This window comes from Ahaetulla prasina, chromosome 8, assembly GCF_028640845.1.
Source record: "Ahaetulla prasina isolate Xishuangbanna chromosome 8, ASM2864084v1, whole genome shotgun sequence".
Lineage (NCBI taxonomy): Eukaryota > Metazoa > Chordata > Lepidosauria > Squamata > Colubridae > Ahaetulla > Ahaetulla prasina.
Window position 1 is genome coordinate 68979659 of NC_080546.1, and position 24960 is coordinate 69004618.

Consider the following 24960-nt stretch of genomic DNA (forward strand, 5'->3'; position numbering starts at 1 on the left):
TAACAGAAAGTCAAGACCCATATAATGCATGATCAGTCTTCATTTCCTTAGCATACACATTCATTTTATTGTTGGAAACACTAGAAATTTAGAACAGCCATGTTAAATATTTGTTCATTTAAAGAAAAGAGAAAGACTGAATAAAAATATTAGTATTAGACCTTAATTTAGTTAAAAGGAGATTAAAAAAAACACCTCATGCTTTTAGAAAGCATATATACACATTTTTAGTTTCTAAATATTTAAATGTTTCTTTTGAAAATTGGCATTGTGTAAAACAGTCAATTAAATTTCAGGAAATTAAATTTTGAAAGTAATTATTATTTGTTTTGACTAAACTTTATCATAAATAACAGTCTCCATTGACCATTTACAACTGTGAAAATTGTGATAGTTACACAGGAAAAATTAAACATTTTTTGGAATACATTGCATTTACTTTCAATTAACTAATTATTACTTTGAAACATGAAATATAGTAGCTAATATAAGTATATAAATAAATTACTCAGTCATTGCGTCAAGGGAAGATGAATGCATTGTTGATTTTAACTTGTTTATAGAAGAAAGGTCAGTGTATGATCTTAGTCTAGCTGACAATAAATTTTATTTTCTACCAAACAGAGCTAAGTAAAGGGATATTTATCTATACAATTTTAACATTTACTAAGATAAGACAGCTGTACCCATCTTGATGTTTGTTATTGATGGGTATTTGCTTTTAAGAGCATTTTCAATATTTAAAAAGCATTTCCTTATACTGCATATCTTCAAAAAATACTGTTAACTAAAATTTCATTCCTCACATCTTATGTAAGTATAACTAAAAGTTTTCTTAAGTATTATTGAAAGTTCAAAACATGGTTACACTATAAAGATGAAAAATCGATTAGCATACTTTGCAGAAGGAAAGCTATGTTATTTTATGGTAACAAAAAATCAGAAGTTGTCTTGTAGCATTTTTTGAGATTAATAAATGTTATAAAAAGTAATAAACTTTTATGAATACAGACCCTTTTTAAATGATTCTTGGTACTGTCTGAGCTTGGTGTTTTTCTTGCAGACATTTCACTATCCAAACTAGGTAACCTTATCAGCACTAGTAAGGAATAGGGTTTGCTCTCAGTTTATATTCTAGTGCAGTGATCCCAAAATCCTGGTCCATGGACCAGCACCGGGCCGCACTATGCTAGATACCGGTCCACGGAAATAAGCAAAGCCCCATCTGTGGGATAAAGGAGCACAAGAAACCACCACCACCCTCCGGTCCCCAGAAAAACCTCTCTACATGGAACCAGTCCCTGGTGCCCAAAAGATTGTGGGGGCCACTGTTCTAGTGGCTTGCCCTAACAGTGTTGGTGGAGGTGGTTTTAGAAGTTCTTTGGTTGGGCTGTTTACAGTTAGCTTGTTTGGCAATTCCTAGATTGGGGTATTTTTTACTTCTTGATTGTTGGTCTGATGTTGATCTTGGAGTTAATCTATTCTTCATCTTGGTGCTGATTGCTAATGGGGAGGTAGTTGGTCTTTTTGTTGCCTTTTTGGCTTGTTGACTTGCATAGTATGTAGATATTGTTTATGTGACTACTGAGGGCTAATTTTTCAGAGTGCCAGGCTTCCAGAAATTCCTTATCATTTTTGGACTTGGCTTGGTCTAGGATGGTCAACGTTTTCCAGTTGAATTATGGTTAAGTTATTGGCTTGAGCTCTGAGCTTGGCGATTTGGTTGCAAAGGTTTCGTCCCTTTCGAGAAGATGTCTTCAGTGTGCTTTGGATTGTGCTTGTCTGGGGGAGCACTGGCCTTTAAAGATACCTTTAAATACCTTTCTGAGTCCTGGTCTGATTTCAGGTTGTGTGATTGACTGGCTGTAGTTGCTGAGTCATAGCCCTTGTTTTTAAATACTTAAGACTAAATTTAAGAGCTACTAATATTCAAAAACATTTCAATGAACTATGGCAGGTGTGTCAAACTGGCAGCCCGCAGGTCAGATGCATTGTGCGCAGGCCACGCCCACCCCAGCTCCACGAACGGGGAAAATGTTGCAATATATCACATGACAGCAACGTGATGCCGCGAGTTTGACATCCATAAACTATGGTTAAGTTTGTCCATGTGTTGCTCTCTTCTCATTGCTAGTTGATTTATGAATGCATTCTGCCAGTTTTCTGCCTGTTTGTCCTATGAAGTGGCTGTTGCTGTATGTTGTAGATGACTCCTGTTTTTTCTTCACCCAAGTCCTGTTTTTACCACAATGCAGCCAATACCTGATTAAAATACTATTGTTGCCTTAAAACACTGTATAGGAAACAATGTATAGGAAACACTGTAAAAGCGCACATCTAAGGTGTTGATCACAATTACTGAGAATGAAAATGTACAAATTGTCTTTGAATTTTGGAAGTGATTCAACATAAGAAACATAATTGATATTGTAAAGGATTGGAATGAGGTTACAAAATACTTTGCATGGTGTTTAATGACACTATCTACCTGGTTTTATTTCTAACTTTAAAGGCTTTGATCCTATAAAAGAGCTTTCCAAAAGCACATTATGTTTCTCTTGAAAAGCAGAGCTTGATAAATTGGAGGAAGAGGCCTTAGATAAACTGCTTCAATCCCATATAAACTGCTTCAATCCCATATAGAAGAAGTTTCAATAGAAGATCTCCAACAACTTGTTTCTGAACAGCAAGTAGAAGGCAGGAAGAAGTCCCAACAAGCCATCATAAGCTTTCCGCTTCTGAGTTATCTTCAGTTTTTAGTGCATTTTTAAAAATGCAATGGCTAGAAGGTAATGCTTGCAGTGTAGAAAGGAGCAGGTAGTAGTACATGGAATTCTTGTTTATATATAAGCAGCATCTATGTAAGGGAAAGAAAAGAGCAAAACAACATTAAATGTGTTTTTAAATAAATCTTCAAGAAACAGATCTTCATCAGTCTCCATAATACTGTAGCCTCAATGCCTCTCATGTCTTACCCATCAAGTTGTCATCACTTATTTTCAAGATATTACTCTAAATTTGCATTATTGAATTATGAATTTAACATGTTTTAACTCTATACAGTATGCAGTTTATTAATTGCAATTGATTATATTTTAATTACAAATGTTTTTCATTCTTGACTGATCTTCCCAATCTTATTTTTTCTATAAGCCTTATTATTCATATTACATAATCTTATATAGCGCAATTGTTTCTACAAGCCCAAAACTATCATGTTAGATAATAACCAACTACAATAGCTGTCAGCCTCCGCTTTAATTAACTGTATTTCTCTTACTAGCCTGTTTTACTGTTTTATTACTTCGTTAAAGGATTGCTTCTTACTGAATGTTTTACATGATTCATGGGAGAGGTGGGGAGGTTTCTACTGTAGCTAGCGTTCGGCTGACTTTGCATGTGTGGGGGAGGAAGATAGTCTTTCAAGCAGTTTTTCAATCAGACTTTTAAACTGTTTTGGCACGTGAATGTAACGGGAGCTGCCTGCTTCACATTCCATCCAGAAGATTGACAGAGGAAGAATATCGGAAGTGAAACTACATGTGGCCAAGGAGGAAGATTATCGAATGTCCGGTGGCTTCTCATGAAGGCCGCGAATGAACGACACGACACAAGGACTTCTCAGGATGAGGGCCTAGAGCATGTCTGGGATGACTCGCGCAGAGCTGACTCCGGAACCCTCTTTTATTGTGTTCAGGATAAAATGGGTGGTTACAGAAGGCAAACAGGGGCGGTTACATATTAGCATATAAGTACGTGACAGTGAGCACATTTTACAAGCCTTTATGACTGGGAGGAGTTTCCAATGGGGTGATTGCTCATATTTCTTCTTTGTTCCTTCTTCCATCTACGTGGTACAGCCGCATGGCAGCCTACACGTGGGCTATAAGGACATTATTCCCACATCTCCTCTGTTTTTGTTTTTTCAATAGATATGCCTTCAAGGCTTAGAAGTGATTGATTTTCAGCTATTAACATATCTCTCCCTTGGAAAAGCAAAAGACCTTTGCATGTCTGCAGTAGAGAAGGAAGGCATTGAATGCAACAACACAACGTAATCAGAAAAATGATTATGGTAATTATTGTAGGAACCAGAGAGCGCAGCCAAGAGCCGTCTGGTAACCAGGACCATAATGCCCCCCATATGTCCAGGGCATCAGGGCCGTCGGTCCTGAGGGAGTTGTTTTTGATCATGTCTTCCATGTGTAGTATCGTGTGGGTGATATTTATTTTATAGTCATGGATGTATACACAACAGTGAGAGTGAATCAGTGCACAAACTCCGCCCTGGGAGGCCAGAATGATGTCAAGGGCATAACGATTCTGGAGAGCGACTTCTCTTACCTCACTCAATTCTGTATTTATCAGTTTTAGAGATCGTATGGTTTGATTGAACATTGATACGGTCCAATTGTTTAAGATGTGTAAGTCCCGATAATTCATGACAACACCTAGTGCAGGTAGTATAGCTCTCGCTATTTGTGTGCCCAAGTTTCCGCCCAGGGTAAGGCCTGAGTCAGGGGAGTCTGTGTCTCTTCTGTTTCTTAAGCGTATTTGGGGAAGTGAATCAATCTTGTAGATGGTAGGGATGACCCATCCTAGTGTGCATGTACCTGACCAATTTTTTGGCCATTGTTGATATGCCATTTTTCCACATAAAAGCCAAATGTGACTGGGCATGGGTAATAGTGAGGTTCCTGACATTTCAGTGTCATTTTCCCATTTTCTTATTATATGAAACCATATACAACCCACAAATCCCCCTTGAGTGGTTACCTTAGAGTAGTCGGCAGTGACGGTTTTGTTCACGCAGCAAGGGTAATCTTCTCCCCCTAATGTGGTGGTATTTTTACACTGTTGTTGTGTCTCGTTTCTGGCTTTTGCACACTTCATGCAGCTTTCTGGCAAGGGTACAATTTTATTACAGTTCATGTTGTTCCCTAAGAAGATGCTGTTGTTGGATGATGGGCGGGAGAAGCATATTTTTGCAGTGCCACTAGATTGGACTTGCACTTTGAACAATGTGTGGTTGGTGTCTTCCGGAATGGAGTGAAAGTACAATGGCTTGTTCGTGTGCCAATCGTTCCATCCAGTCTCGTTTAATGGTACGGAATGTGAAGGAACTCCTTTGCCTGATTGACCTGGTGTGTGCATGCATATCCAGCAATTTGTAGCATTTAGGACCTGTACCACCTTCTGGATGTCTTTCATGTAGCTGTTCTGAAGCCATAGGTGGTCGTCTTCGCTGTGTCGGGTTTGATAAACTTACTGTTACTGATGGTGGGGGCGAGTAGAAAGAATAGAATAATAAATGCCATCTCCTGTGTGTGGAGAGTCAATTGCCGGTATGACTCAGCAAAGGAGTGTTGTTAGCGTCAGATGGGGAAAGGTCCTCTGTTTTTGTTTTTGAATGGTAGGGACGGATGTGCCGACCAGGGACCCACAAGGTCTCACCGTTGGTTTGGATGGCGGCGTAGCCCGTCCCCAGATGATGAGTTCAGCAGGACCTTTCCAGGTGGGGTCAGGAAGTCGTTTGAAGTACACCAATGGTCTGGATGTTGCTGCAACAGGAGAAACAGAGAAGTGACGAGTTGCAGTGGTTGATGGAGGAGTGCCCGTCAGGTTCAGGAAGCTGATGGTGTATAAACACAGATTAAGCCTGTTTTGCAAAGCTGGGAGGCTAAGGGGAATTTTCCCTTGTGTCTGATGGTATCTATCCAGGGCTGTTTTTAATGTGCTATTAGCGCACTCTCCTAATGCCCGACCCTGGGAATTGTACGGAATGCCAAATTTGTGTACAATGGACCATTGGTTACAAAATGTCGCAAAAGGTGCACTAGTGTAGGCAGGACCATTGTCTGTTTTTAGTTCTTTTGGACATCCCAGCGTTGCGAAAGACCGAATACAATGATTGATTACATGTTTTGTAGTCTCCCCCCTTTGGGGAGTGGCCATAATGAAGCCAGAGAAAGTATCAATGGAAACATGCAAATATTTCCAAGGGGCAAATGGAGGATAGTGTGTGATGTCCATTTGCCAAATTTGGCAGCATTCCGTTCCTCTGGGGTTCACCTCCATTGGAAGGGACAATGATTGTTTGCTGCAAGTTGTGCATTGCTGCAGAATAGCAGAGGCTTTGGCTGTGGATATGCCAAATTGTTTTATGAGCGCCTTTTTATTTTGATGAAAGTATGCATGACTTTCCCATGGAGAGGGAAAGGTGAGAGACATAGCAGAAGGGGCAGACGCCGCAGCGTCGGCGATGGTATTGCCTTCTTGTAAGAAGCCGGGGAAAGGTTGATGGCTTCGTATATGGGATACAAAGTAAGGTTTCGAGCGAGCAGAAAGAAGTTGTTGTAGAGTGGAAAAGAGAGAGGTTAGATCGGAGTCCAGAGATGGAGAAAGATATGAGCCAAAAATGGTAACAATGATTTGAGTGACATGTCCAGGATTAAATTTAGGGGTTCGTTGCTAAATTCTGGAACGCCAGAATTGCCGCAGCAAGTTCTGCGCATTGAGCCGATTTTTGAGGTGGAGTGATTTTTGATTTCCAGGTGCCATTGTGCAACCAGGCACAGGCACCGTAGTGCTTGCTGCCATCCGCAAATGCGGTGATGGCGGAAAAAATGGGAATAGGATGTAAAAGGGTGTTCCATATAATGGGTATGTTTTTCAAAAGTTGCAAGCGAGGATCAGAGGGAGGGTGACAAGAGATAGTACCAGGCCACTCTGTCATGCAGAGTTGCAAAGATTCTGAGTTAATGTACATGGTTTCCCATGTGGAGGGGGAGCAAGGGACAAAAAGGACAGAAGTTTCAACGCCAGCCAGCGCCTTGGCTCTGAGACGAGCCTTAGAGATCAAGGAAGCAAACTGAGAGGGCTTTTGATTGATCGTGTTTCTGGGTGTATGCGGCAAGTGTATCCATTCCATATTAATAGCAAATCTGTAGATTGCGCTAAAACCGCGGTGGGTAAATTAGGCGTATTGATGAGGATGATGACGATGGGCTCATTGGGGATGCATGTCAACCCAATGAGTATGCATCGCTCGTTCAATGTGTTTCAAAACCTGTTTTTGTTTACTGTCCAGAATGATTATGTCTGATGGTGATTTTCCTTGCGCCAAGGCAGCAAATAAAATTTCAGTTGTGGTACCAAAATAGGGGCGGGTCCAATTGATTGTACCTAGGTATTGTTGCAACTGGACGAGTGTTGTTTTGTGGGGGAGATTCAAATGCGGAAGAAAAGGAGCAGCATGAGAAGATAGTAGCTTATGACCAAGGTAAGAGAAGGGAAATTGCCGTTGTACCTTGTTAGGAGCTATGACAAGACCACCGACAGCTAACGTAGAGGTAAGTGTAGAGAGTGTTTTCGCGACCGTGCCCACAGGCCCCGGTGCCGCTATGAGGACATCATCCATGTAATGATAGACAAGGAAGTGAGGGAACATTTTGCGATAAGGTTTAAGAATAAAATTAACATAGAACTGACACATAGTGGGGCTATTGAGCATGCCTTGTGGAAGAACACGCCATTGATATCGAGAAATAGGTTGACATGTTTATTTTATTTATTTTATTTTATTAAATTTTTATACCGTCCTTCTCCCAAAGGACTCAGGGCGGTGTACAGCCAGAAATAAAATACAAGATATATACAATTAAAAGGAATTAAAATATAGCAATTACTAAACGGCTGATAGTTAAAAATGAATTTAAAATTTAAAATATGTTGAGCTCAGGAACAGAAAAAGTGAACAAGGGCATGTCATCAGGGTGCAGTGGTATGGAGAAGAAGCAATCCTTGAGGTCTATGATCATGAGGTCATAGTCCTTTGGAATGAGGTTAGGATTTGGGAGGCCTCATTGTAGCGCCCCCATGGGTCGAATAATGGCATTGACAGCACGAAGATCGTGTAGGAAGCGCCATTTGCCAGATTTCTTTTTAATTACGAAAACAGGAGTGTTGTACGAGCTTAAAGAAGGTTCAATATGTTGTAGAGCAAGTTGTTCATTCACAAGAGAACGAAGTGCAGAAGCTTTTTCATTAGTGAGAGGCCATTGATCAATCCAAACAGGAATTTCAGATTTGAGAGACAGACGAAGAGGTTTAGGTGGGGAGATGGAGGAAGTCATTATTCCAAGACAATTTTTGCTCCTAATTGCTGTAGGAGATCCCGTCCCCACAAATTAATGTGGAGTGGGAAGATGACTGGTTTGATGTAAGCCGTACCAGAAGTCTGGGGGGATGTCACAACAAGCCAATCTTTGCTAATCTCGGCAAGTTGGGTTCCGCCTACTCCACGGACGGCGGAAGAAGGTTCAGTGTGCCATTTTTGTAGTCATTCCGCGGTCCGAATGACAGACACGTCAGCTCCGGTATCTACAAGACCAGAGAATTGGAGACCGTTAATTTGGAACTCCATAGATGGTCGACTATTTGTCACGGTTTTTGTTAAAGCCAAAAGTTGTGGTGTTTGGGAAAAGTCAGATTTCTCCTCAGATGGGAGCAAAATTAACTTTGCGATAACATTGCCTTTGTGGATTGATATGGGAGAATCTTGCAAGTCTGAATGCACTTCCCCCCTCTCACCTCTTATCTTTATGAAAACTAAGGAAGGTCTTGTCTGATACACTTACTCATGTTACAGATCTGTCTTGGACTCAGATTTCTTTTATTTGAGACTTACAGCTTTTCCTCCTTTTCCACAAGTTTATTCCTTTTTTCCATTCACTCTTTGACCAGGTTATGCATCCTTATGATTATTTCATTTTAGTTGAAGGATTGCTCTCAGGACAATGGACAGAATAGAAAAAGTAAAACTAAAACTCTTAGTACTTTTATATATGACATTTTACCATGTAGTAAGAATTTTAAAAAGTCTTTTAAAATCGTTTCTTTAAGTTCTATTTCATATAAATATTGTTGAATATATCTTTAGAGACCACACAGTATAAATCTGCAAATTTTAATTTAAATAAGTTTGGAATTGATATTTTTATCAAGAAACATAAAATGGTAATAAACAACTACTTCTTTGCTTCAAGGAATTCCACAGTGGTTACTTATTTGAGATATCCTAATAATCTTTTCTAGTTTTTTATATTTGTAATCCAATAGTAGTAGCTAAAAGCCTGTTTCCTCCTATTAGTCATTAATACTTTCCTTGTTATTTCTTTTTTCATATTCAAAATAATAAAATCTGATGGATAAAATTTCAATACCATAAACAAAAACATTTTAATAATTATGCTGTCCAATGGTTATTTCTAAAGCCAAACTAATGTGCTAACCCTTATTTCACATCTATTTGACCGGAGGTTGACACTGTGATGACAGCTGGTTAAAACAGTTTGAGATTTTAAAGTCCTTAGTACATGTAAATATTATGAACGATGACAAGGGTGTTAGATGTGTCTCCAGCTAATTTAATAGTCAGATCAGTCTTCATTCATGTTTGAGTACATAATCCTAAAAGATTTCTTATCTCTCAGTTGGGCGGAAATGGCTAAAGCAATTATAAGTGACCTCTGCGAGTTAAGTGTTTTGTATATAATGCACAATATTGTATTGAATGCAGAACATTTGGTTTTAATTGGTTTTGTCATCTAAAAAATTCAGATTGTAATAACTTCAAGGGCTGGAGCATTGTCAAGAAACAAAAGATATTTTCCAACATGGGTTTTTATCTTCTGGGCCTCTTATCCCATTTATCTTGGATTTAGCTCTAATTACCATTTTCTGTTTTTTGTAATCAAGTACTTCTTACTAGCCACATTCCTTTTCTGCTCATTAGCCAGTCTCTCTCTCATTTTTCTGTCTCTTCACTTTTTCTAATACATTGGAATACACAATAATATATTTCCTGAAAGTAAGAGCAAGTAATAGTTCCTAGTACTTTCTTGCTCATTCAAATTGCTTACCTTCTTATTTTTAGGAATCAATTGTTGCTGTCTATCCCATTGTTATTTCAATTTTTTTAAAAGAAATGCTCCGTAGGCAGTCATTTGGCTGTTATTTATGCTTTTATGTTTTGTGGAACTGGGAAATATTAACTTTACCATCCAGTTTTTATTTTATCTCACTTTAAAAACTAATCAAGGAGAGGAGCAACCTGGAATTAAGGAGAAACTTCTTAACAGTGAGGATAATTGACCACTGGAACAGCTTGCCATCAGATGTTGTGGGTGCTTTTTAAGGAGGTTTTTAAGAAGAGACTGGACAGTCACTTGTCTGAATAGAATAGAATTTTTTATTGGCCAAGTGTGATTGGACACACAAGGAATTTGTCTTGGTGCATATGCTCTCAGTGTACATAAAAGAAAAGATACATTCATCAAGGTACAACATTGATGGTCAATATATCAATATAAATCATAAGGATTGCCAGCAACAAAATTACAGTCATACAGTCATAAGTGGAAAGAGATTGGTGATGGGAACGATGAAAAGATTAATAGTAGTGCAGATTTAGTAAATAGTTTGACAGTGTTGAGGGAATTATTTGTTTAGTAGAGTGATGGCCTTTGGGAAAAAACTGTTCTTGTGTCTTGTTGTTCTGGTGTGCAGTGCTCTATAGCGTCGTTTTCAGGGTAGGAGTTGAAACAGTTTATGTCCTGGTAATGGTATATGTCTATATATAGTTGGTTCCTAACCCTAACCCTAACCCTAACAACCAACTTCCCTTCCTGGATGTCTTAGTCTACAGAAAACCCAATGGCTCCCTAGGACACACCATCTACCAGAAGAAAACACACACAAACCGCTATCTGCACGCACTCTCACACCACCACCCAGCACAGATCAACTCCATAGCCAAGACACTCATCTCCAGAACAAAATGCTTAGCTGATGAACAACACCTAAAAACCGAACTAGACACTCTCACTAACGTACTAACATCCAATGGATTCCAAAGAAATAAGATTACCAAGCTAATCCAAAAAGAACCCCCCATTAAAATCCAAGACAGAGAACAAGAAAACGGCACAGCCCTCCTCCCATATATAAAAGGCACCACAGACAGAATCAGCAAGATCCTCCACAAACACAACATCAAGACAGCATTCTGCACAAACCGAAAAATATCCACCATCCTAAGAAACCCCAAAGACAAAATTGAGTTAGAAAATCAAGGAGTATATGAAATCCCATGCACCGCCTGCCCCACCACATACATTGGACAAACCAACAGAAGAATAAGTGCACGCATTGAAGAACACAAGAACTCAGTCAAAAAAGAGGAACCAACTTCTTCCTGGTCCAACACTTTAAAGTCACAGGACATGATATTGACTTTAAAAAGACCAGAACTATCGCCAAAACTGAACACTTTAACAACAGAATAATCAGAGAAGCCATTGAGATAGAAAAACGCCCACACAGCATGAACAAACGAGATGGTACCTCCCGCCTACCAGCCATTTGGAAACCCGCCCTTATTGACAAACGAGTCCCTAACACGAGGAATGACACCAGACCCACACTCACGAGGTCCACACAGGATGTCACCACCGCACATCCACCCAGAAAGCAGACCCAAACCCACACTGATCATGAAGCACGACCAAGGACCAGAAGCCAGACCGCAGCTGCAACATTAGCCATTTCAAACCCCTCCAATCCATACATGCAGCAGACTGACACCCACTATGAAGATGTAGCACGACCACAAAGCCAAACAACAGCTATGCAGCTCACCAGCTCAAATCCCCCTGCAACACAGACTAAACTGAGCACAACCAAGCCCCCACCCAAACAGGACACACCCCCAGCCAATCAGAGCACAGCCAAGCTCCCACCCAATCAGTTCAAACCCCCACTAGCAGTTAAAAGGAAGAAACAGCTGCGATCACACATTGCTCCCAGAAGCACGAAGCTGAAGCCTGAAGATGACGAATGAGACTTCGTCGAAACGTCGCCAAGACACTTCCAATTTTACACGGGAGAAAACCCGAACAACCAAAGACCTACATACAAACACCCGTGAAAACCTCAGAAAACAAATATATATATGAGTGACAAACGAGTCCTTAACACGAGGAATGACACCAGACCCACACTCACAAGGTCCACACAGGATGTCACCACCACACATCCACCCAGAAAGCAGACCCAAACCCACACTGATCAGGAAGCACGACCAAGGACCAGAAGCCAGACCGCAGCTGCAACATTAGCCATTTCAAACCCCTCCAATCCATACATGCAGCAGACTGACACCCACTACGAAGATGTAGCACGACCACGACCACGAAGCCAAACAGCAGCAGTGCAGCTCACCAGCTCAAATCCCCCTGCAACTCAGACTAATCTGAGCACAACCAAGCCCCCACCCAAACAGGACACACCCCCAGCCAATCAGAGCACAAAAAAACCCCCATCCAATCAGAGCACAGCCAAGCTCCCACCCAATCAGTTCAAACCCCCACTAGCAGTTAAAAAGGAAGAAACAGCTGCAATCACACATTGCTCCCAGAAGCACGAAGCTGAAGCCTGAAGATGACGAATGAGACTTCGTCGAAACGTCGCCAAGACACTTCCAATTTTACGCGGGAGAAAACCCGAATAACCAAAGACCTACATATATATATATATATATGTATGTATGTATGTATGTATGTATGTATATATATGTATGTATATGTATATGTATGTATGTGTATGTGTATGTATATATATATATATATATATATATGAGTGACAAACGAGTCCTTAACACGAGGAATGACACCAGACCCACACTCACAAGGTCCACACAGGATGTCACCACCACACATCCACCCAGAAAGCAGACCCAAACCCACACTGATCAGGAAGCACGACCAAGGACCAGAAGCCAGACCGCAGCTGCAACATTAGCCATTTCAAACCCCTCCAATCCATACATGCAGCAGACTGACACCCACTACGAAGATGTAGCACGACCACGACCACGAAGCCAAACAGCAGCAGTGCAGCTCACCAGCTCAAATCCCCCTGCAACTCAGACTAATCTGAGCACAACCAAGCCCCCACCCAAACAGGACACACCCCCAGCCAATCAGAGCACAAAAAAACCCCTATCCAATCAGAGCACAGGCAAGCTCCCACCCAATCAGTTCAACCCCCCACTAGCAGTTAAAAAGGAAGAAACAGCTGCAATCACACATTGCTCCCACAAGCACGAAGCTGAAGCCTGAAGATGACGAATGAGACTTCGTCGAAACGTCGCCAAGACACTTCCAATTTTACACGGGAGAAAACCCGAATAACCAAAGACCTACATATATATATATATATGTATGTATGTATGTATGTATGTATGTATGTATGTATGTATGTGTATGTATGTATGTATGTGTATGTGTATATATATATGTATATATATATATATATGAAATGGTATATGTCTCCTGCTTGAGGAAGGGGCTGACTAGAAGACCTTCAAGATTCCTTTCCAGCTCTATTCTCATTAATTAATCTGATTAATTCTGTTCTTTAAATAAGGATAGGCCTTCTATACCTACAGGAAAATGTTAGAGTATTTGTAATACCTGGATAATACAGCAAGAATGATCCAAAATGCATAAGTTATATAACCAAATAATGTTAAAGGAAAAGAAGTTACTATTTGAAATGGCCCAAGTCCTGACTTTAATCCTAGGAATGTTGCGGATGGACCTGAAGTAGACAGTTATTTGTATCTGATATTTGGCCATGTAGTTGTGATAAAGACTTGATTTGAATTAATCAATTATTTTTGCTTTCTTTCTATTAGAACAGAAATAAAAAACAGAAGAAGAATTGAAAACTAGAATACATATTCCAGACTGAAATTTATACACATTGCAGTTTTTAAAGTTTCTACTCATTTTTAAAATCTTACGTTAAAAATTCTATATTAGTTGAACAGCTGACTTAATACTTTAATGCCTTTCGCCATAACATACTGTAGATACTAAGAGTATTCAATGGTGAAAAACGTAAGGTTCTACATTTAGGCAAGAAAAACAAAATGCATAGGTACAGTATATGTGGTACCTTGCTCAGTATTGGTGACTGTGAGGGGGATAATAATAATAATAATAATAATAATAATAATAATAATAATAATAATAATAATAATAATAATAATAATAATAATAATAATAATAATAAGAAGTCCTAGTGGACAATCACTTAAATATGAGCCAGCAGTGTTCTGCAGCTGCCAAAAAAGCCAACACAGTTCTAGGCTGTATAAACAGATAGATAGAATCCAGATCACGTAAAGTGTTAATACCACTTTATAATGCCTTGGTAAGGCCACACTTGGAATACTGCATCCAATTTTGGTCGCCACAATGTAAAAAAGATGTTGAGACTCTAGAAAGAGTGCAGAGAAGAGCAACAAAGATGATTAGGGGACTCGAGGATAAAATATATAAAGAACGGTTGCTGGATATGTCTAGTCTTATGAAAAGAAGAACTAGGGGTGACATGTACTAGTGTTCCAATATCTCGGGCTGCCACAAAGAAGAGGGAGTCAAACTCTTCTCCAAAGCACTTAAGGGTAGAACAAGAAGCAATGGGTGGAAACTAATCAAGGAGAGAAGCAACTTAGAACTAAGGAAAAATTTCCTGACAGAACAATTAATCAGTGGAACAACTTGCCTCCAGAAGTTGTAAATGCTCCAACACTGGAAGTTTTAAAGAAGAGATTAGATAACCATTTTTTCTGAAGTGGTGTAGTGGGGTTGGACTAGAAGCAGCCTAAGGAGGGGGTTGGCTTCTAAGGTCCCTTCCAACTCTGTTATTCTATTCTATTTTCTTACTGGTGCAGTTACAGCTCTATAATTTCTCATTAAAGTTTCATGGTTTCACATACTTCCACTCCAGTACTGAGTACAGGTAACCCCTTGACTTACGATCACAATTGGGACCAGTATTTCTGTTGCTAAACAAAGCTGTTTTTAAGTGAGTCATGCCCAATTTTACAAAAAGTGTTTGCCATGGTTAAGCAAATTAGTGTAGTTTTTAAGTGAATCATGTGGTTATTAAGTGAATCCTGCTTCTCCATTGACTTGGCTTATTGAAAGCCATTGGGTAAGTTCACAAATAGCAATTGTGTGACCTCAGGAGGTTGCAACTGTTGTAAATACATGCCAATTGCCAAGCACCCAAATTTTGATTACATCACCGTGGGGATGCTGCAATAGTTTTAAGTGCAAGAACTGGTTTTAAGTCACTTTTTTCAGTTGTAACTTCCAACAGTTGGTAAACAAATGGTTGTAAGTCAAAGACTACCTGTAGATATTTTTTTTAAAAAAGAAAGTTTCCTGCTCTTATTTTAATTGAATAAATAACTCTAAACTTAATCCTATCATTTGTCCTAGATGTTCTTAAATTGTTAATATTTCATTAAATGGCATTACTGTTTTAGAATTTAATTTTAGCTCTTTATGAAAGTATAAAATGGTTCTGGAGTACATTTATACCTGGACACTGAAAATTACAGTCATTCTTAATTCTTTGACTTTTTATGTTCCTGTGTTTTCATTTCATTCATTTTTAGCACCTGGAGTCACTGCAATTATTGGTGGACGTCCAAAAATGTAAGCATTTTTAGAGTAATATTAGTTACTGCTCTTTTGTGATGTTCTAATGTTTTGCATCCTAAACTCCAGATTGTTGGCAGGGGAAGTTGAAGATGAATTCAGGACACCCATGATTTGTAATTCTTCTTGAGGAAGGGTACTGCAGTAGCTGAGTTTTCAATATACAAAGCTTCATGAAAAGTAACGATTCCAATGTTATAAGGTACCAAAAGAAGGCAGTTCTGATATGATAGAAATTCTGCCATCTGTTCTTCAGCATCTGTTCTTTCACTTTACTTGGTGGGAAGTTGCTGTGAGAAAAGGTTGTTTTGCTATTGTTCATGAAATGGATGCCTGCAATTTGTACTTGTCAGTGTGCTTTAACCAATTCACTGAAATTCTTTCTATGGACTATCAAATATAGGTTGTTTATAGTATTTAATGTTAATGTAAGTAACTGTGCATTAAAGCTGGTGAACCAAAAAATGCTGATTAGTGTGAGCAAGAGCAAATTGGACAACTTGTGTAGAGTTTCAATTGAGATATCTCTTGAAGATTTTTCCCTGGAGTGTAGCTCTTCTGCCTTTAAAGTGAAGGGACTGAAAATAATAAAGACTGAAAACTGTGATTTTAGTTTACTATTGTAGTAACCTGTAGCTTGATCTTTTTTGCTGTGGGTGACTAAAATCTTCTGACCCTGATTAAAAGAGGAAGCCAAGATGGTGGAGCAAATTATTAGAGATATAATTGAAAAGTCTCTAAATAAAATACCAATTTGTTGACCAGTTGTGCTCTGATGATAAAAAAATTCTCTCAAATTACTTCTGAGATGCAAACATGTGAAGAATGTTACCAAACTTCACAACTTTACAAGTAGCTGAAGATACAGAGGAGTTTACTGCAGTTTTGGAAGAATCTGATATTTCACTATTATGGTTCAAATATAAGCCTGTCAACACAACTGAAAGAAGAAGAGCATTGAGAAAAAAGACAAACTTGGGACTTTTTCTTTAAAGATATTAACAAGGTTAAGGATCTTGTGATAAAAAGATGAAAAACATAACTTAGAAATGAAGTACAAGTCTATGGACAATCAATCATAAAGTTTCATCTACAGAAAAAAAATAAAAAATCCAGGCTTCAGCAAAAAAACATAGTTACAGTTGAGATACAAATAACATTATTCACAGGGCTTTCTTTGAACCTTGTACCATAACAACTTAGAATGTTACATTATATCTCCAATAAATTGCTAAGCAGAGCTTGGAAAAAACAAGATGGACATTCTGCTGCAATATGACTATCCTAGATCTCACATCTCACAAGTCATCCAATAAGGAATTATGGAGTTTGATCTCACTATTTGACTGAAATGAAGAAGTGGAAAGTACTGTAAGGGCCTGGTTGAAGTGAAAAACTATGGAGTACTCTGAGGACAACTTTAGTGAGTTTTGTTTAGTGGCAGACCTATGTAGCAAATGGCAGTGATTATGTGGAAAAATAAAAGGAACAAAAAGCTATTAAAATTAAAGTTATGGAGGGGGGTTGCTTAAATTACTTCTAATTCAACCCTCTTCAAAACAGCAGTTGCAAGATTAAGGTGGTTTGTCTGTGGAAATTCTCATTCATCCAGACCAGTGGTAGTCAACCTGGTCCCTACCGTCCACTAGTGGGCGTTCCAGCTTTTCTGGTGAGCGGTAGGGGTTTTGTCCGATACTGAAGCACTTTCCTTTTTTCTAATTTAATGGACTTTTTAAAAAAATTCATAGCATTATTTAAAAACATTTTCATTAGGTTTTCATAAAATTCCCCGTGACAATTTAAATTTCTGAAAATATAATATTTGTATCACCCATGCATAAATTTAGTTCATGTTACGTAAGTGAAACTAAATGGCGCTAAAGTGCAACCGCAAACAAAAAAACCTCGTCCCAGAATAGCTCACACATCTCCCCCCACATCACCCAGCTGTAACAGACAAGCAGAGCTGGTAGCCGGCGCCCCCCCCCCCCAACCCAATCCACGATGCGCGAGACGCATGTGCAGATGGCGATACATGGCGCATTACTGTGAAACCAGTGGGCGGTTAGAAAATTTTACTACTAACAAAGATACAAAAGTGGGCGGTAGGTATAAAAAGGTTGACTACCCCTGATCCAGACCATTCAGTTCTCTGAACTGAAGAAGTTTCTTGGATGAGAAGCAAAATGTTTTCAAAGAAAAAACCAAGAAAATCCAATTAACTTTTGAAACAGCACCTATGGGACAAGGTTAAAGTTCATAAATCAAGGATTATCTAATATATAATTACAATCAATTAAGGTAATAGCAATAACCAAAAAGCTTTCTGAAGCAATTTCATTTTAGTAATTTTCTGAAGGCCAGCATTTGGGGAACATCAATAATTATGTTGTCAATATTTAAATTGTTACCCCAAGCACTATAACTGGGCTTAAGGAGTTAGAAGGACTGTATGAAAGCCATCTGAAATGTATTTCTGTTCACATCTATTTTTAATTTGCACCTTTTTTTTCCCAGATCTCCTGTTCTGAAAACATTTTTCTTCTTTTATCCAAAGAAGTATATCAAGGTAGGAGCTGCTATTTAGCATTAATTCTAGAAATAATGGCAAGTCTAATATATGAAGTTTAAAAAATAGAATATTTAGGAAATAACAGTGAAGGAGGAAAACCTAAGTTGCCAAGTTTCCTGTTCCTTAGAACTTGCATAGCATTTCCTCCATTTCCATACAGAGATAGAGAGAGAAAGAGCAGAGAAGATTGTGGAAATAGAGAAGCAGGAACTAGAAATGATGATCAACCTGAGAATATCAATTTGACCAATAGGAGATGCAGAAAACTGGTGCAGTCAATATTCTATCTTGCAACAATGTAAACTACATAATTTGTTACATTTTAATATGAAACTTAATAACATATGCATTCTAACTTTGAACTCCCCCACCCTATATTCATTTGGAAGTGGTAGAGACTACACCAGGAGTGTCAAATTCGATTTTTCCACGGGCTGGATCAGGGTTCTATCTGTCCTCCGAGGGGAGAGGTGGGGAGGAATCAGTGGGCACATGCTTGCATGGGAGTCAGGGGGTGCATGCTCACGCAGGAACTGCCCCACCATCCCTACTGACTTCTGTGCTCACATGCACCTGCTGGGATGGCATGGGCCAGGTGGAAGCTTTCTGGAGGGCCAGCTATGGAGCCCCTGCTGCTGGACACCTCCCCCCTATGCACACACATACCTGAAAGGTCCCGCAGCCTTAGGGTTGCCCAGCAGCCACCCCTCCTTGCCACACCGATTGTGCCAGCCTTTCACCTGGCTGGCCAGAAGTTCCATTCTCCAGCCACTGCTGTGCAATTCTTGTGTTCCCCAGGCTGCTCTGCGCCCAGCAGTGGAGGCCCTCCAGCCACAGCCTTGGGATTGCCTTCTCGCTGCTTGCTCTGCACAAGCCCTTCACTTGGATGATCGTCCAGAAGTTCCATTCCCCAGCTGCTGCCCCGCAATTCTTGCGCTCCCCAGCCTGCTTTCTGTCCAACAGCAGAGGCTGCTCCAGCCATAGCCTTGGGATTGCCTTCTTGCCACCCACTCCATGCCAGCCCTTCCCCTGAAAAGTTCCATTCTCCCAGCCTGCTCCACTCCCAGCAATGGCAGCAGCTTTCTGCTGAAGGAGACACCAGGTTGGATGTGCTGCAGCCTCTGGGGAACAGGCTGGGGAATGCGAGAATTGCATGGCAGCAGCTGGAGAATGGAACTTCTGACCGGCCATGCAGGTGAAGGGCTGGTGCGGACCAGGTGGTGAGAAGGCAATCCCGAGGCTGCGGCTGGAGCAGACTCCGCTGCTGGGTGGAGGGCACGAGAATCATGGGGCAGCGGCTGGAGAGGGGCAGCGGGCTCCTGCTGATGGCAGCAGCAGCTGCATCCCCTGATCCATGAAGAAGAGGAGGAGGAGGCGGTGGTGGCAGCCAATGGTGAACTATGGACGAGCCAGTGCTGGTCCACTGCCTGTGTACATGCGCACATGCCAGGATGGGGTGGACCGGGCCTGTGTGTGCATGCACCCACTGCCTCCTGCACACATGCCGGTATGGTGTGGGCCAGGCCAAAGTGACACAGGCCAACCCCTTACAATTTCCAGGACAGCCGTGGGCCGGATCCAACTACATCGCAGTCTGGATCCAGCCCACAGGCTTTGAGTTTGACACCCCTGGACTATACCATTTCCTTGGTATATGAATACATATATACATATACTTATACATATACATATAATGTGAAATATTTATTTTTTGTATTAGAGAAAGCCAATTTATACACACATACACAATATATATATAAAAATTGGCTTTCTCGAATACAAATAAATATTTCACAATCTGATAAAAATGAAATCTGTTGCATAAAATTTTATATCCAAGGACTTGAATAACAACAGGGGAAAATTCTATTTTTTATTTGCAGAATAGAATAACTTTGTTCTCTACAATAAATTCTCTATAATAACTTTGTTCTCTACAATAAATTAATAAGAATCATTGTGGCTTTCTTCAGCTTTGGTGTAATCATGTAAACTTCAAAACAGAATGTGTGTTGTTTCTAACAACAGATGTAAAAGTGCTTTTAGATTGCATGTCATTAATATTTTATATTTTAAGGGAAATAAGAAACCAATTCCACCAATATTTTTCAACAAAGTATTTTTAACATCTACTAAATAAGGTTAGGGGCCGCGGTGGCTCAGGGGCTAGGACATTGAGCTTGTCAATCGAAAGTTTGGAAGCTCAGTGGTTTGAATCCCTAGTGCTGCCGTGTAACGGGGTGAGCTCCCGTGACTTGTCCCAGCTTCTGCCAACCTAGCAGTTTTGAAAGCACGTAAAAATGCAAGTAGAAAAAATAGGGACCACCTTTGGTGGGAAGGTAACAGCGTTCCATGCGCCTTTGGCGTTGAGTCATGCTGGCCACATGACCACGGAGACGTCTTCGGACAACGCTGGCTCTTCGGCTTTGAAACGGAGATGAGCACCGCCCCCTAGAGTCGGCAACTACTAGCACATATGCGCGAGGGGAACCTTTACCTTTACCTTAAATAAGTTTAATATTGCTTTATGTCATTTGGCTATAACTAATTAACTGGATTACTGGGTAGTGGGTACTCATAAAGGAAGGTTGTAAATTTCTTATCTCCAAGTTAGACTTGTATTTTGAACCTCTCTTCATAGATATTTCAGCATCCATTTATTAAAACATCCTAAGAATTGACTTTTTAAAAAAAAAATGACAAAGATCTTGATATGGTTTGCTTTTTTCTCTTAAAAAAGTTTTATTTTAACATTCTTATCCAATAACATATCCCATAACATATTTAATGTACCATCATATACAATTAATCGGATCTGCCCGGTCACCACCCCCTTCCTTTTACTCTCCTTCTCTACCTTCTTCTACTTTCCACAACCATCCTCCCTCTCTCTTATCTACATCCTCTCCTCCTTCCTCCCTACTCCTTTCTTCTCCCTCTTCTATCCCTCTTCCTTCCTTTCCTCTTCCTCCTCTTCTCTTTCCTACCTCCTTCTCTCTTCTACTTCTTTCTTTCCCATCATTCCGAAGTGGTAGCCGGGCAGCTCCGATCTTACATTAATTATACATCTTCAATCATCTTTGTACATTAACTATCAATCCCTTTTCTACCCCCTCCCCCTTTCTTCCCCTTCCTCCCCCCACCCCCCGGGACTTCCGAGAACCAAATACAGGGTATAAAACTAACAACAAAAATTAAAATATAGTACAAATCATAATCCATAATCATTCCTTAAAACCTCCACTCCCCTTCCAGAGACAAAGAAGATACTTTTCTTCCAATCCATTATATATTAGACCATTCCACTCCTAGAGTTCTCAGAAATTTCCGTTTGAACAAAATCAGCTCTTTTCCTATCTTCTCTTAGGTATTCCTTTTCCTGTAGTATTTGCGTGTTTACAATCCCTCTCCTAGGTTTCTTTTTTTGGCCTTTCCAGGTTATTCTCAAAGGATTATGATCCGCCCAACCATTGGGAAGAATCTCTATATTTTCAATTTCTTTGATTATTTCTCTATTTGCCCATACCATGTCAATTCTTGAAAACGAATCTTGTAGATTAGAATAGAAGGTGATTTTTTCCCCCTGGGGTTTAATAGTCTCCAGAATCCCTCAGATTCAGTTCTTCAGCCATATTAAAAAAAATATTCGGTAATACATTCCTCTTTTTTTGTTTTTTGTTTATTACAAATATAATCATTTCTTATAACTATTATTCCATTATAATCACCCACTATACATAAATTTTGGTAATCCGCCTCAGTAATCGTATCATGGATTTTCCTATAAAATTCTTCCTGTTTTTTGTTGGGAGCGCATATATTAATTAATAACATTTTAATTTCTCCTCTTATCAGTTCTATCAAAAGTACTCTTCCTTTAGGGTCCTCATAGATTGCTTTAGCTATTATTTCTTTTCTGATATATACCATTACTCCTCTTTTTCTTTTTTCTGATAGTGCTGCAAACAAGTTTCCCAATTTGTTGTATTCTGGGTATTTTGTTTTCTAATGTATGCCTCCTGGAAACATATTATATCTACATTCTACTTTGCTAATTTTGAAAATACCTTTTTCCTTTTTATCTGATCATTCAGTCCATTTACATTTATTGGTAGTAATTGGGTTCTTTTCCCTATTTTCTTATTTATCTGTCAGTTTCTGATTCCTGGTTGCTCTAGTGGTTCTTTGTGGTCTATTCTTACTTTCCTTTCCTTCATGATGATTTTCCATTGTCACCTTAGTTCCTTCTTCCACTTCCTCACTTCCAGATTCTTATATTTGTTCTTCTGTGCTAGCTGTCTCTAATTGCTCTCTATTGCTTGAACTTTCCTCCACCCCTGTCAATTGGTCAAATATTTCTTGGGCTTTGTCTAAATTGTCAATATTATTTTTTTTGCCTTGCCAAGTTATTATCATTCCTTCTGGAGTGATCCACCTAAATAGAATTTTCCTTGTGTTCAATAGAGATGCCAGGAATCTATAATCCCTCCTTTGTTCTCATATCCGTCTAGGAATCTGCTTTAGTATTATAATTCTGTCCCTTTATAGCAGTGGTTCTCAACCTGTGGGTCGGGACCCCCTTGGGGGTCGAATGACGATTTGCCAGGGGTCGCCTAAGACCATCAGAAATCTGGGAAGTATACTTGTGAGTCGAAGAATCGCGCTCCAATGGTTGACTCCACAAGCCAGCTGCAGGCTCTTCAAATCGCTAGCCGAATTTGGCTTCAGGCGCGATGAATTAAAAAAGAGAGAAATCTTTGTCTGATGTCTCCCTCTCAAGCCAGCTGCAATCACTCCCAATCGCTAGCCAATACGGCTTCAGGTGCGATAAATTCAAAACGAAAATAAGTTTATGGTTGGGGTCGCCACATCATAGGGAATTGTATTAAAGGGGTCGCAGCACTATAAAGGTTGAGAACCACTGCTTTATAGAATATTGGTTCCTTTCTTGTAGTTTTATATATATCATCACGGATCTTTTTACATGTAATCTAATATGCACCTCTTTTGGGAGATGATGACGCCTTGCATAGTTAGTTTGAACTCGGTATATTTCATCGAGTTCATTCTTAATCTCTCTTTTATCTCTCTGTAGGGCTTCGGCAATCAGTTCCACCATTATCTCCCCTAAATTTTCTTCTTTTGTTTCTACTACATTTTGAAACCTTAAGTAGAAAGAGGCTCGGTCCATTTTGAGGTCTATCAAAGAGTTTTCCAAATCTTTATTTACTGCCAATAATTTTTGGTCTACCTGTTCTAAGTTCTTTTCAGTTTGTTCTGTTTTCATTTCAACCAATTTAATTCTTTGTTCATTTTTTTGTATTGCCTGTTGAATTGAGTCCATTTTATTATCCAGAGTTTTTATATCAGTTTTCAGGTCACCATGATTTTTAACCATCATCTCTTGAAGTTTCATCATGGTGTCCTGTATTGTTATCAAGGTAGATTGCAATATTTGAACAGATGAGTTGGTACTCGATTTTTCTACCTGGAGCATCATTTCAATCGTTTTATGGCTCAATGGAGAGGCTGTCGCCACCATCGGGTTTGATGCTGTCTTTTTCCCCTGCTCTTAAAGTTGTGGTAGTAATGCTAGTCATTTCTTTTAGGATTCTGCTTTGTTCTCCCAAGAGTTTATAAATTCTTGCCCAGATTACCATCCGCTGAGTTGCTTGTCTATTATTTATAGTTTGTATTTATTACACTCTAGTTTCTATTTCTATTCTATTATCCTTAATTACTTAGCCAAGAATTTACAATTATATACCAGTAGCAAAGTGTAGAATACTATACAAATAATTACAATCCAATTACAAATTGTTCTTTATAGTTACTCCGTATTTTCTATTCCTTTATTTAATTATGCTAAATTAAACTAAGTTAAATATAATAGATACAATAGATATAATAGGTGTCTCTACTCTTATATATTCAATTTATGAAAATTTATAGATATTTCTTCATTAAATATAGTCTCTTCGGTATAATCTATTTAAAAAAAAATTACTGGTAATACTTGATCTATGTATTTTTAAGTATAATTTCACTACAAGAACAATATTGAATATCAAAACAATACCAAGAGCACTATTCAAAGTAAGAGAAAACTTCTGTTTCCAAGGTAGCAGTCACTGTCTATAATATAACAGCTTTACTGATATTCCACAAGAGACAAAGACTCTGTTGTATCCTTTAAATTTTTCAAATGTTTAAACTCTTTTACTTTACTTCATTTCCACAACACCACTGTCCTCTTTTCCACTTTGTCACTCAATATTATATTATAGTCAAGTCTCTTTATCACTGCCGTTCCCCTTTCTTTTCCTCTTCACTCTCTCACTACTTCTCCTTGGTGTTCTTACTTCCATTGGTAGAGCCCAATCATTCCCTTTTTTTCCACTTTTCTCGCTGAAAGTCTCTGATCTGTTCTCTCGGATATTGCTTTCCCCAGTTAATAATAATAATAATATTAAAATATAATATTAAATATTAAATACATATTTAAATATTAAATACATATTAAAATACAATCAACCCTATAAAATTAATAAAAATTTCAAACCCATAAAATCAGCTAAAAGTTTTAAAAATTCAAGCTCTCCAGATCTTCAAAGTTCTCCAGATCTTTCCATCTGATTTGCCTCTCCTTCCCGAATTATTTCTTGCCTCTCATACACTTCTTTGTCACCATTCAACTTCCGTCTTGATCTTTCTCCTTCTAATTTCCAATAGTTTTTTAATTCCCAAAATGTAAATTCTCTTTCTTTTTCTTTCCACTTCTGTCCACTGTTATCCTACACCTTCTCACTT

At 39.0% G+C, this 24960-nt stretch overlaps 1 protein-coding gene across 4 annotated transcripts in view; it reads left to right on the forward strand.

Moving 5' to 3' along the window:
• The window catches only part of LOC131202788 (uncharacterized), a 139901-nt gene that overhangs the window by 64093 nt on the left and 50848 nt on the right, over positions 1 to 24960 (forward strand). For all 4 annotated transcript variants that reach the window (XM_058192116.1, XM_058192114.1, XM_058192119.1 and 1 more), the window contains 2 exons: positions 15536 to 15575; positions 18096 to 18147. In XM_058192116.1, coding sequence (XP_058048099.1) covers positions 15536 to 15575; positions 18096 to 18147 — 92 coding nt within the window. The remainder of the gene's footprint in view (positions 1 to 15535; positions 15576 to 18095; positions 18148 to 24960) is intronic.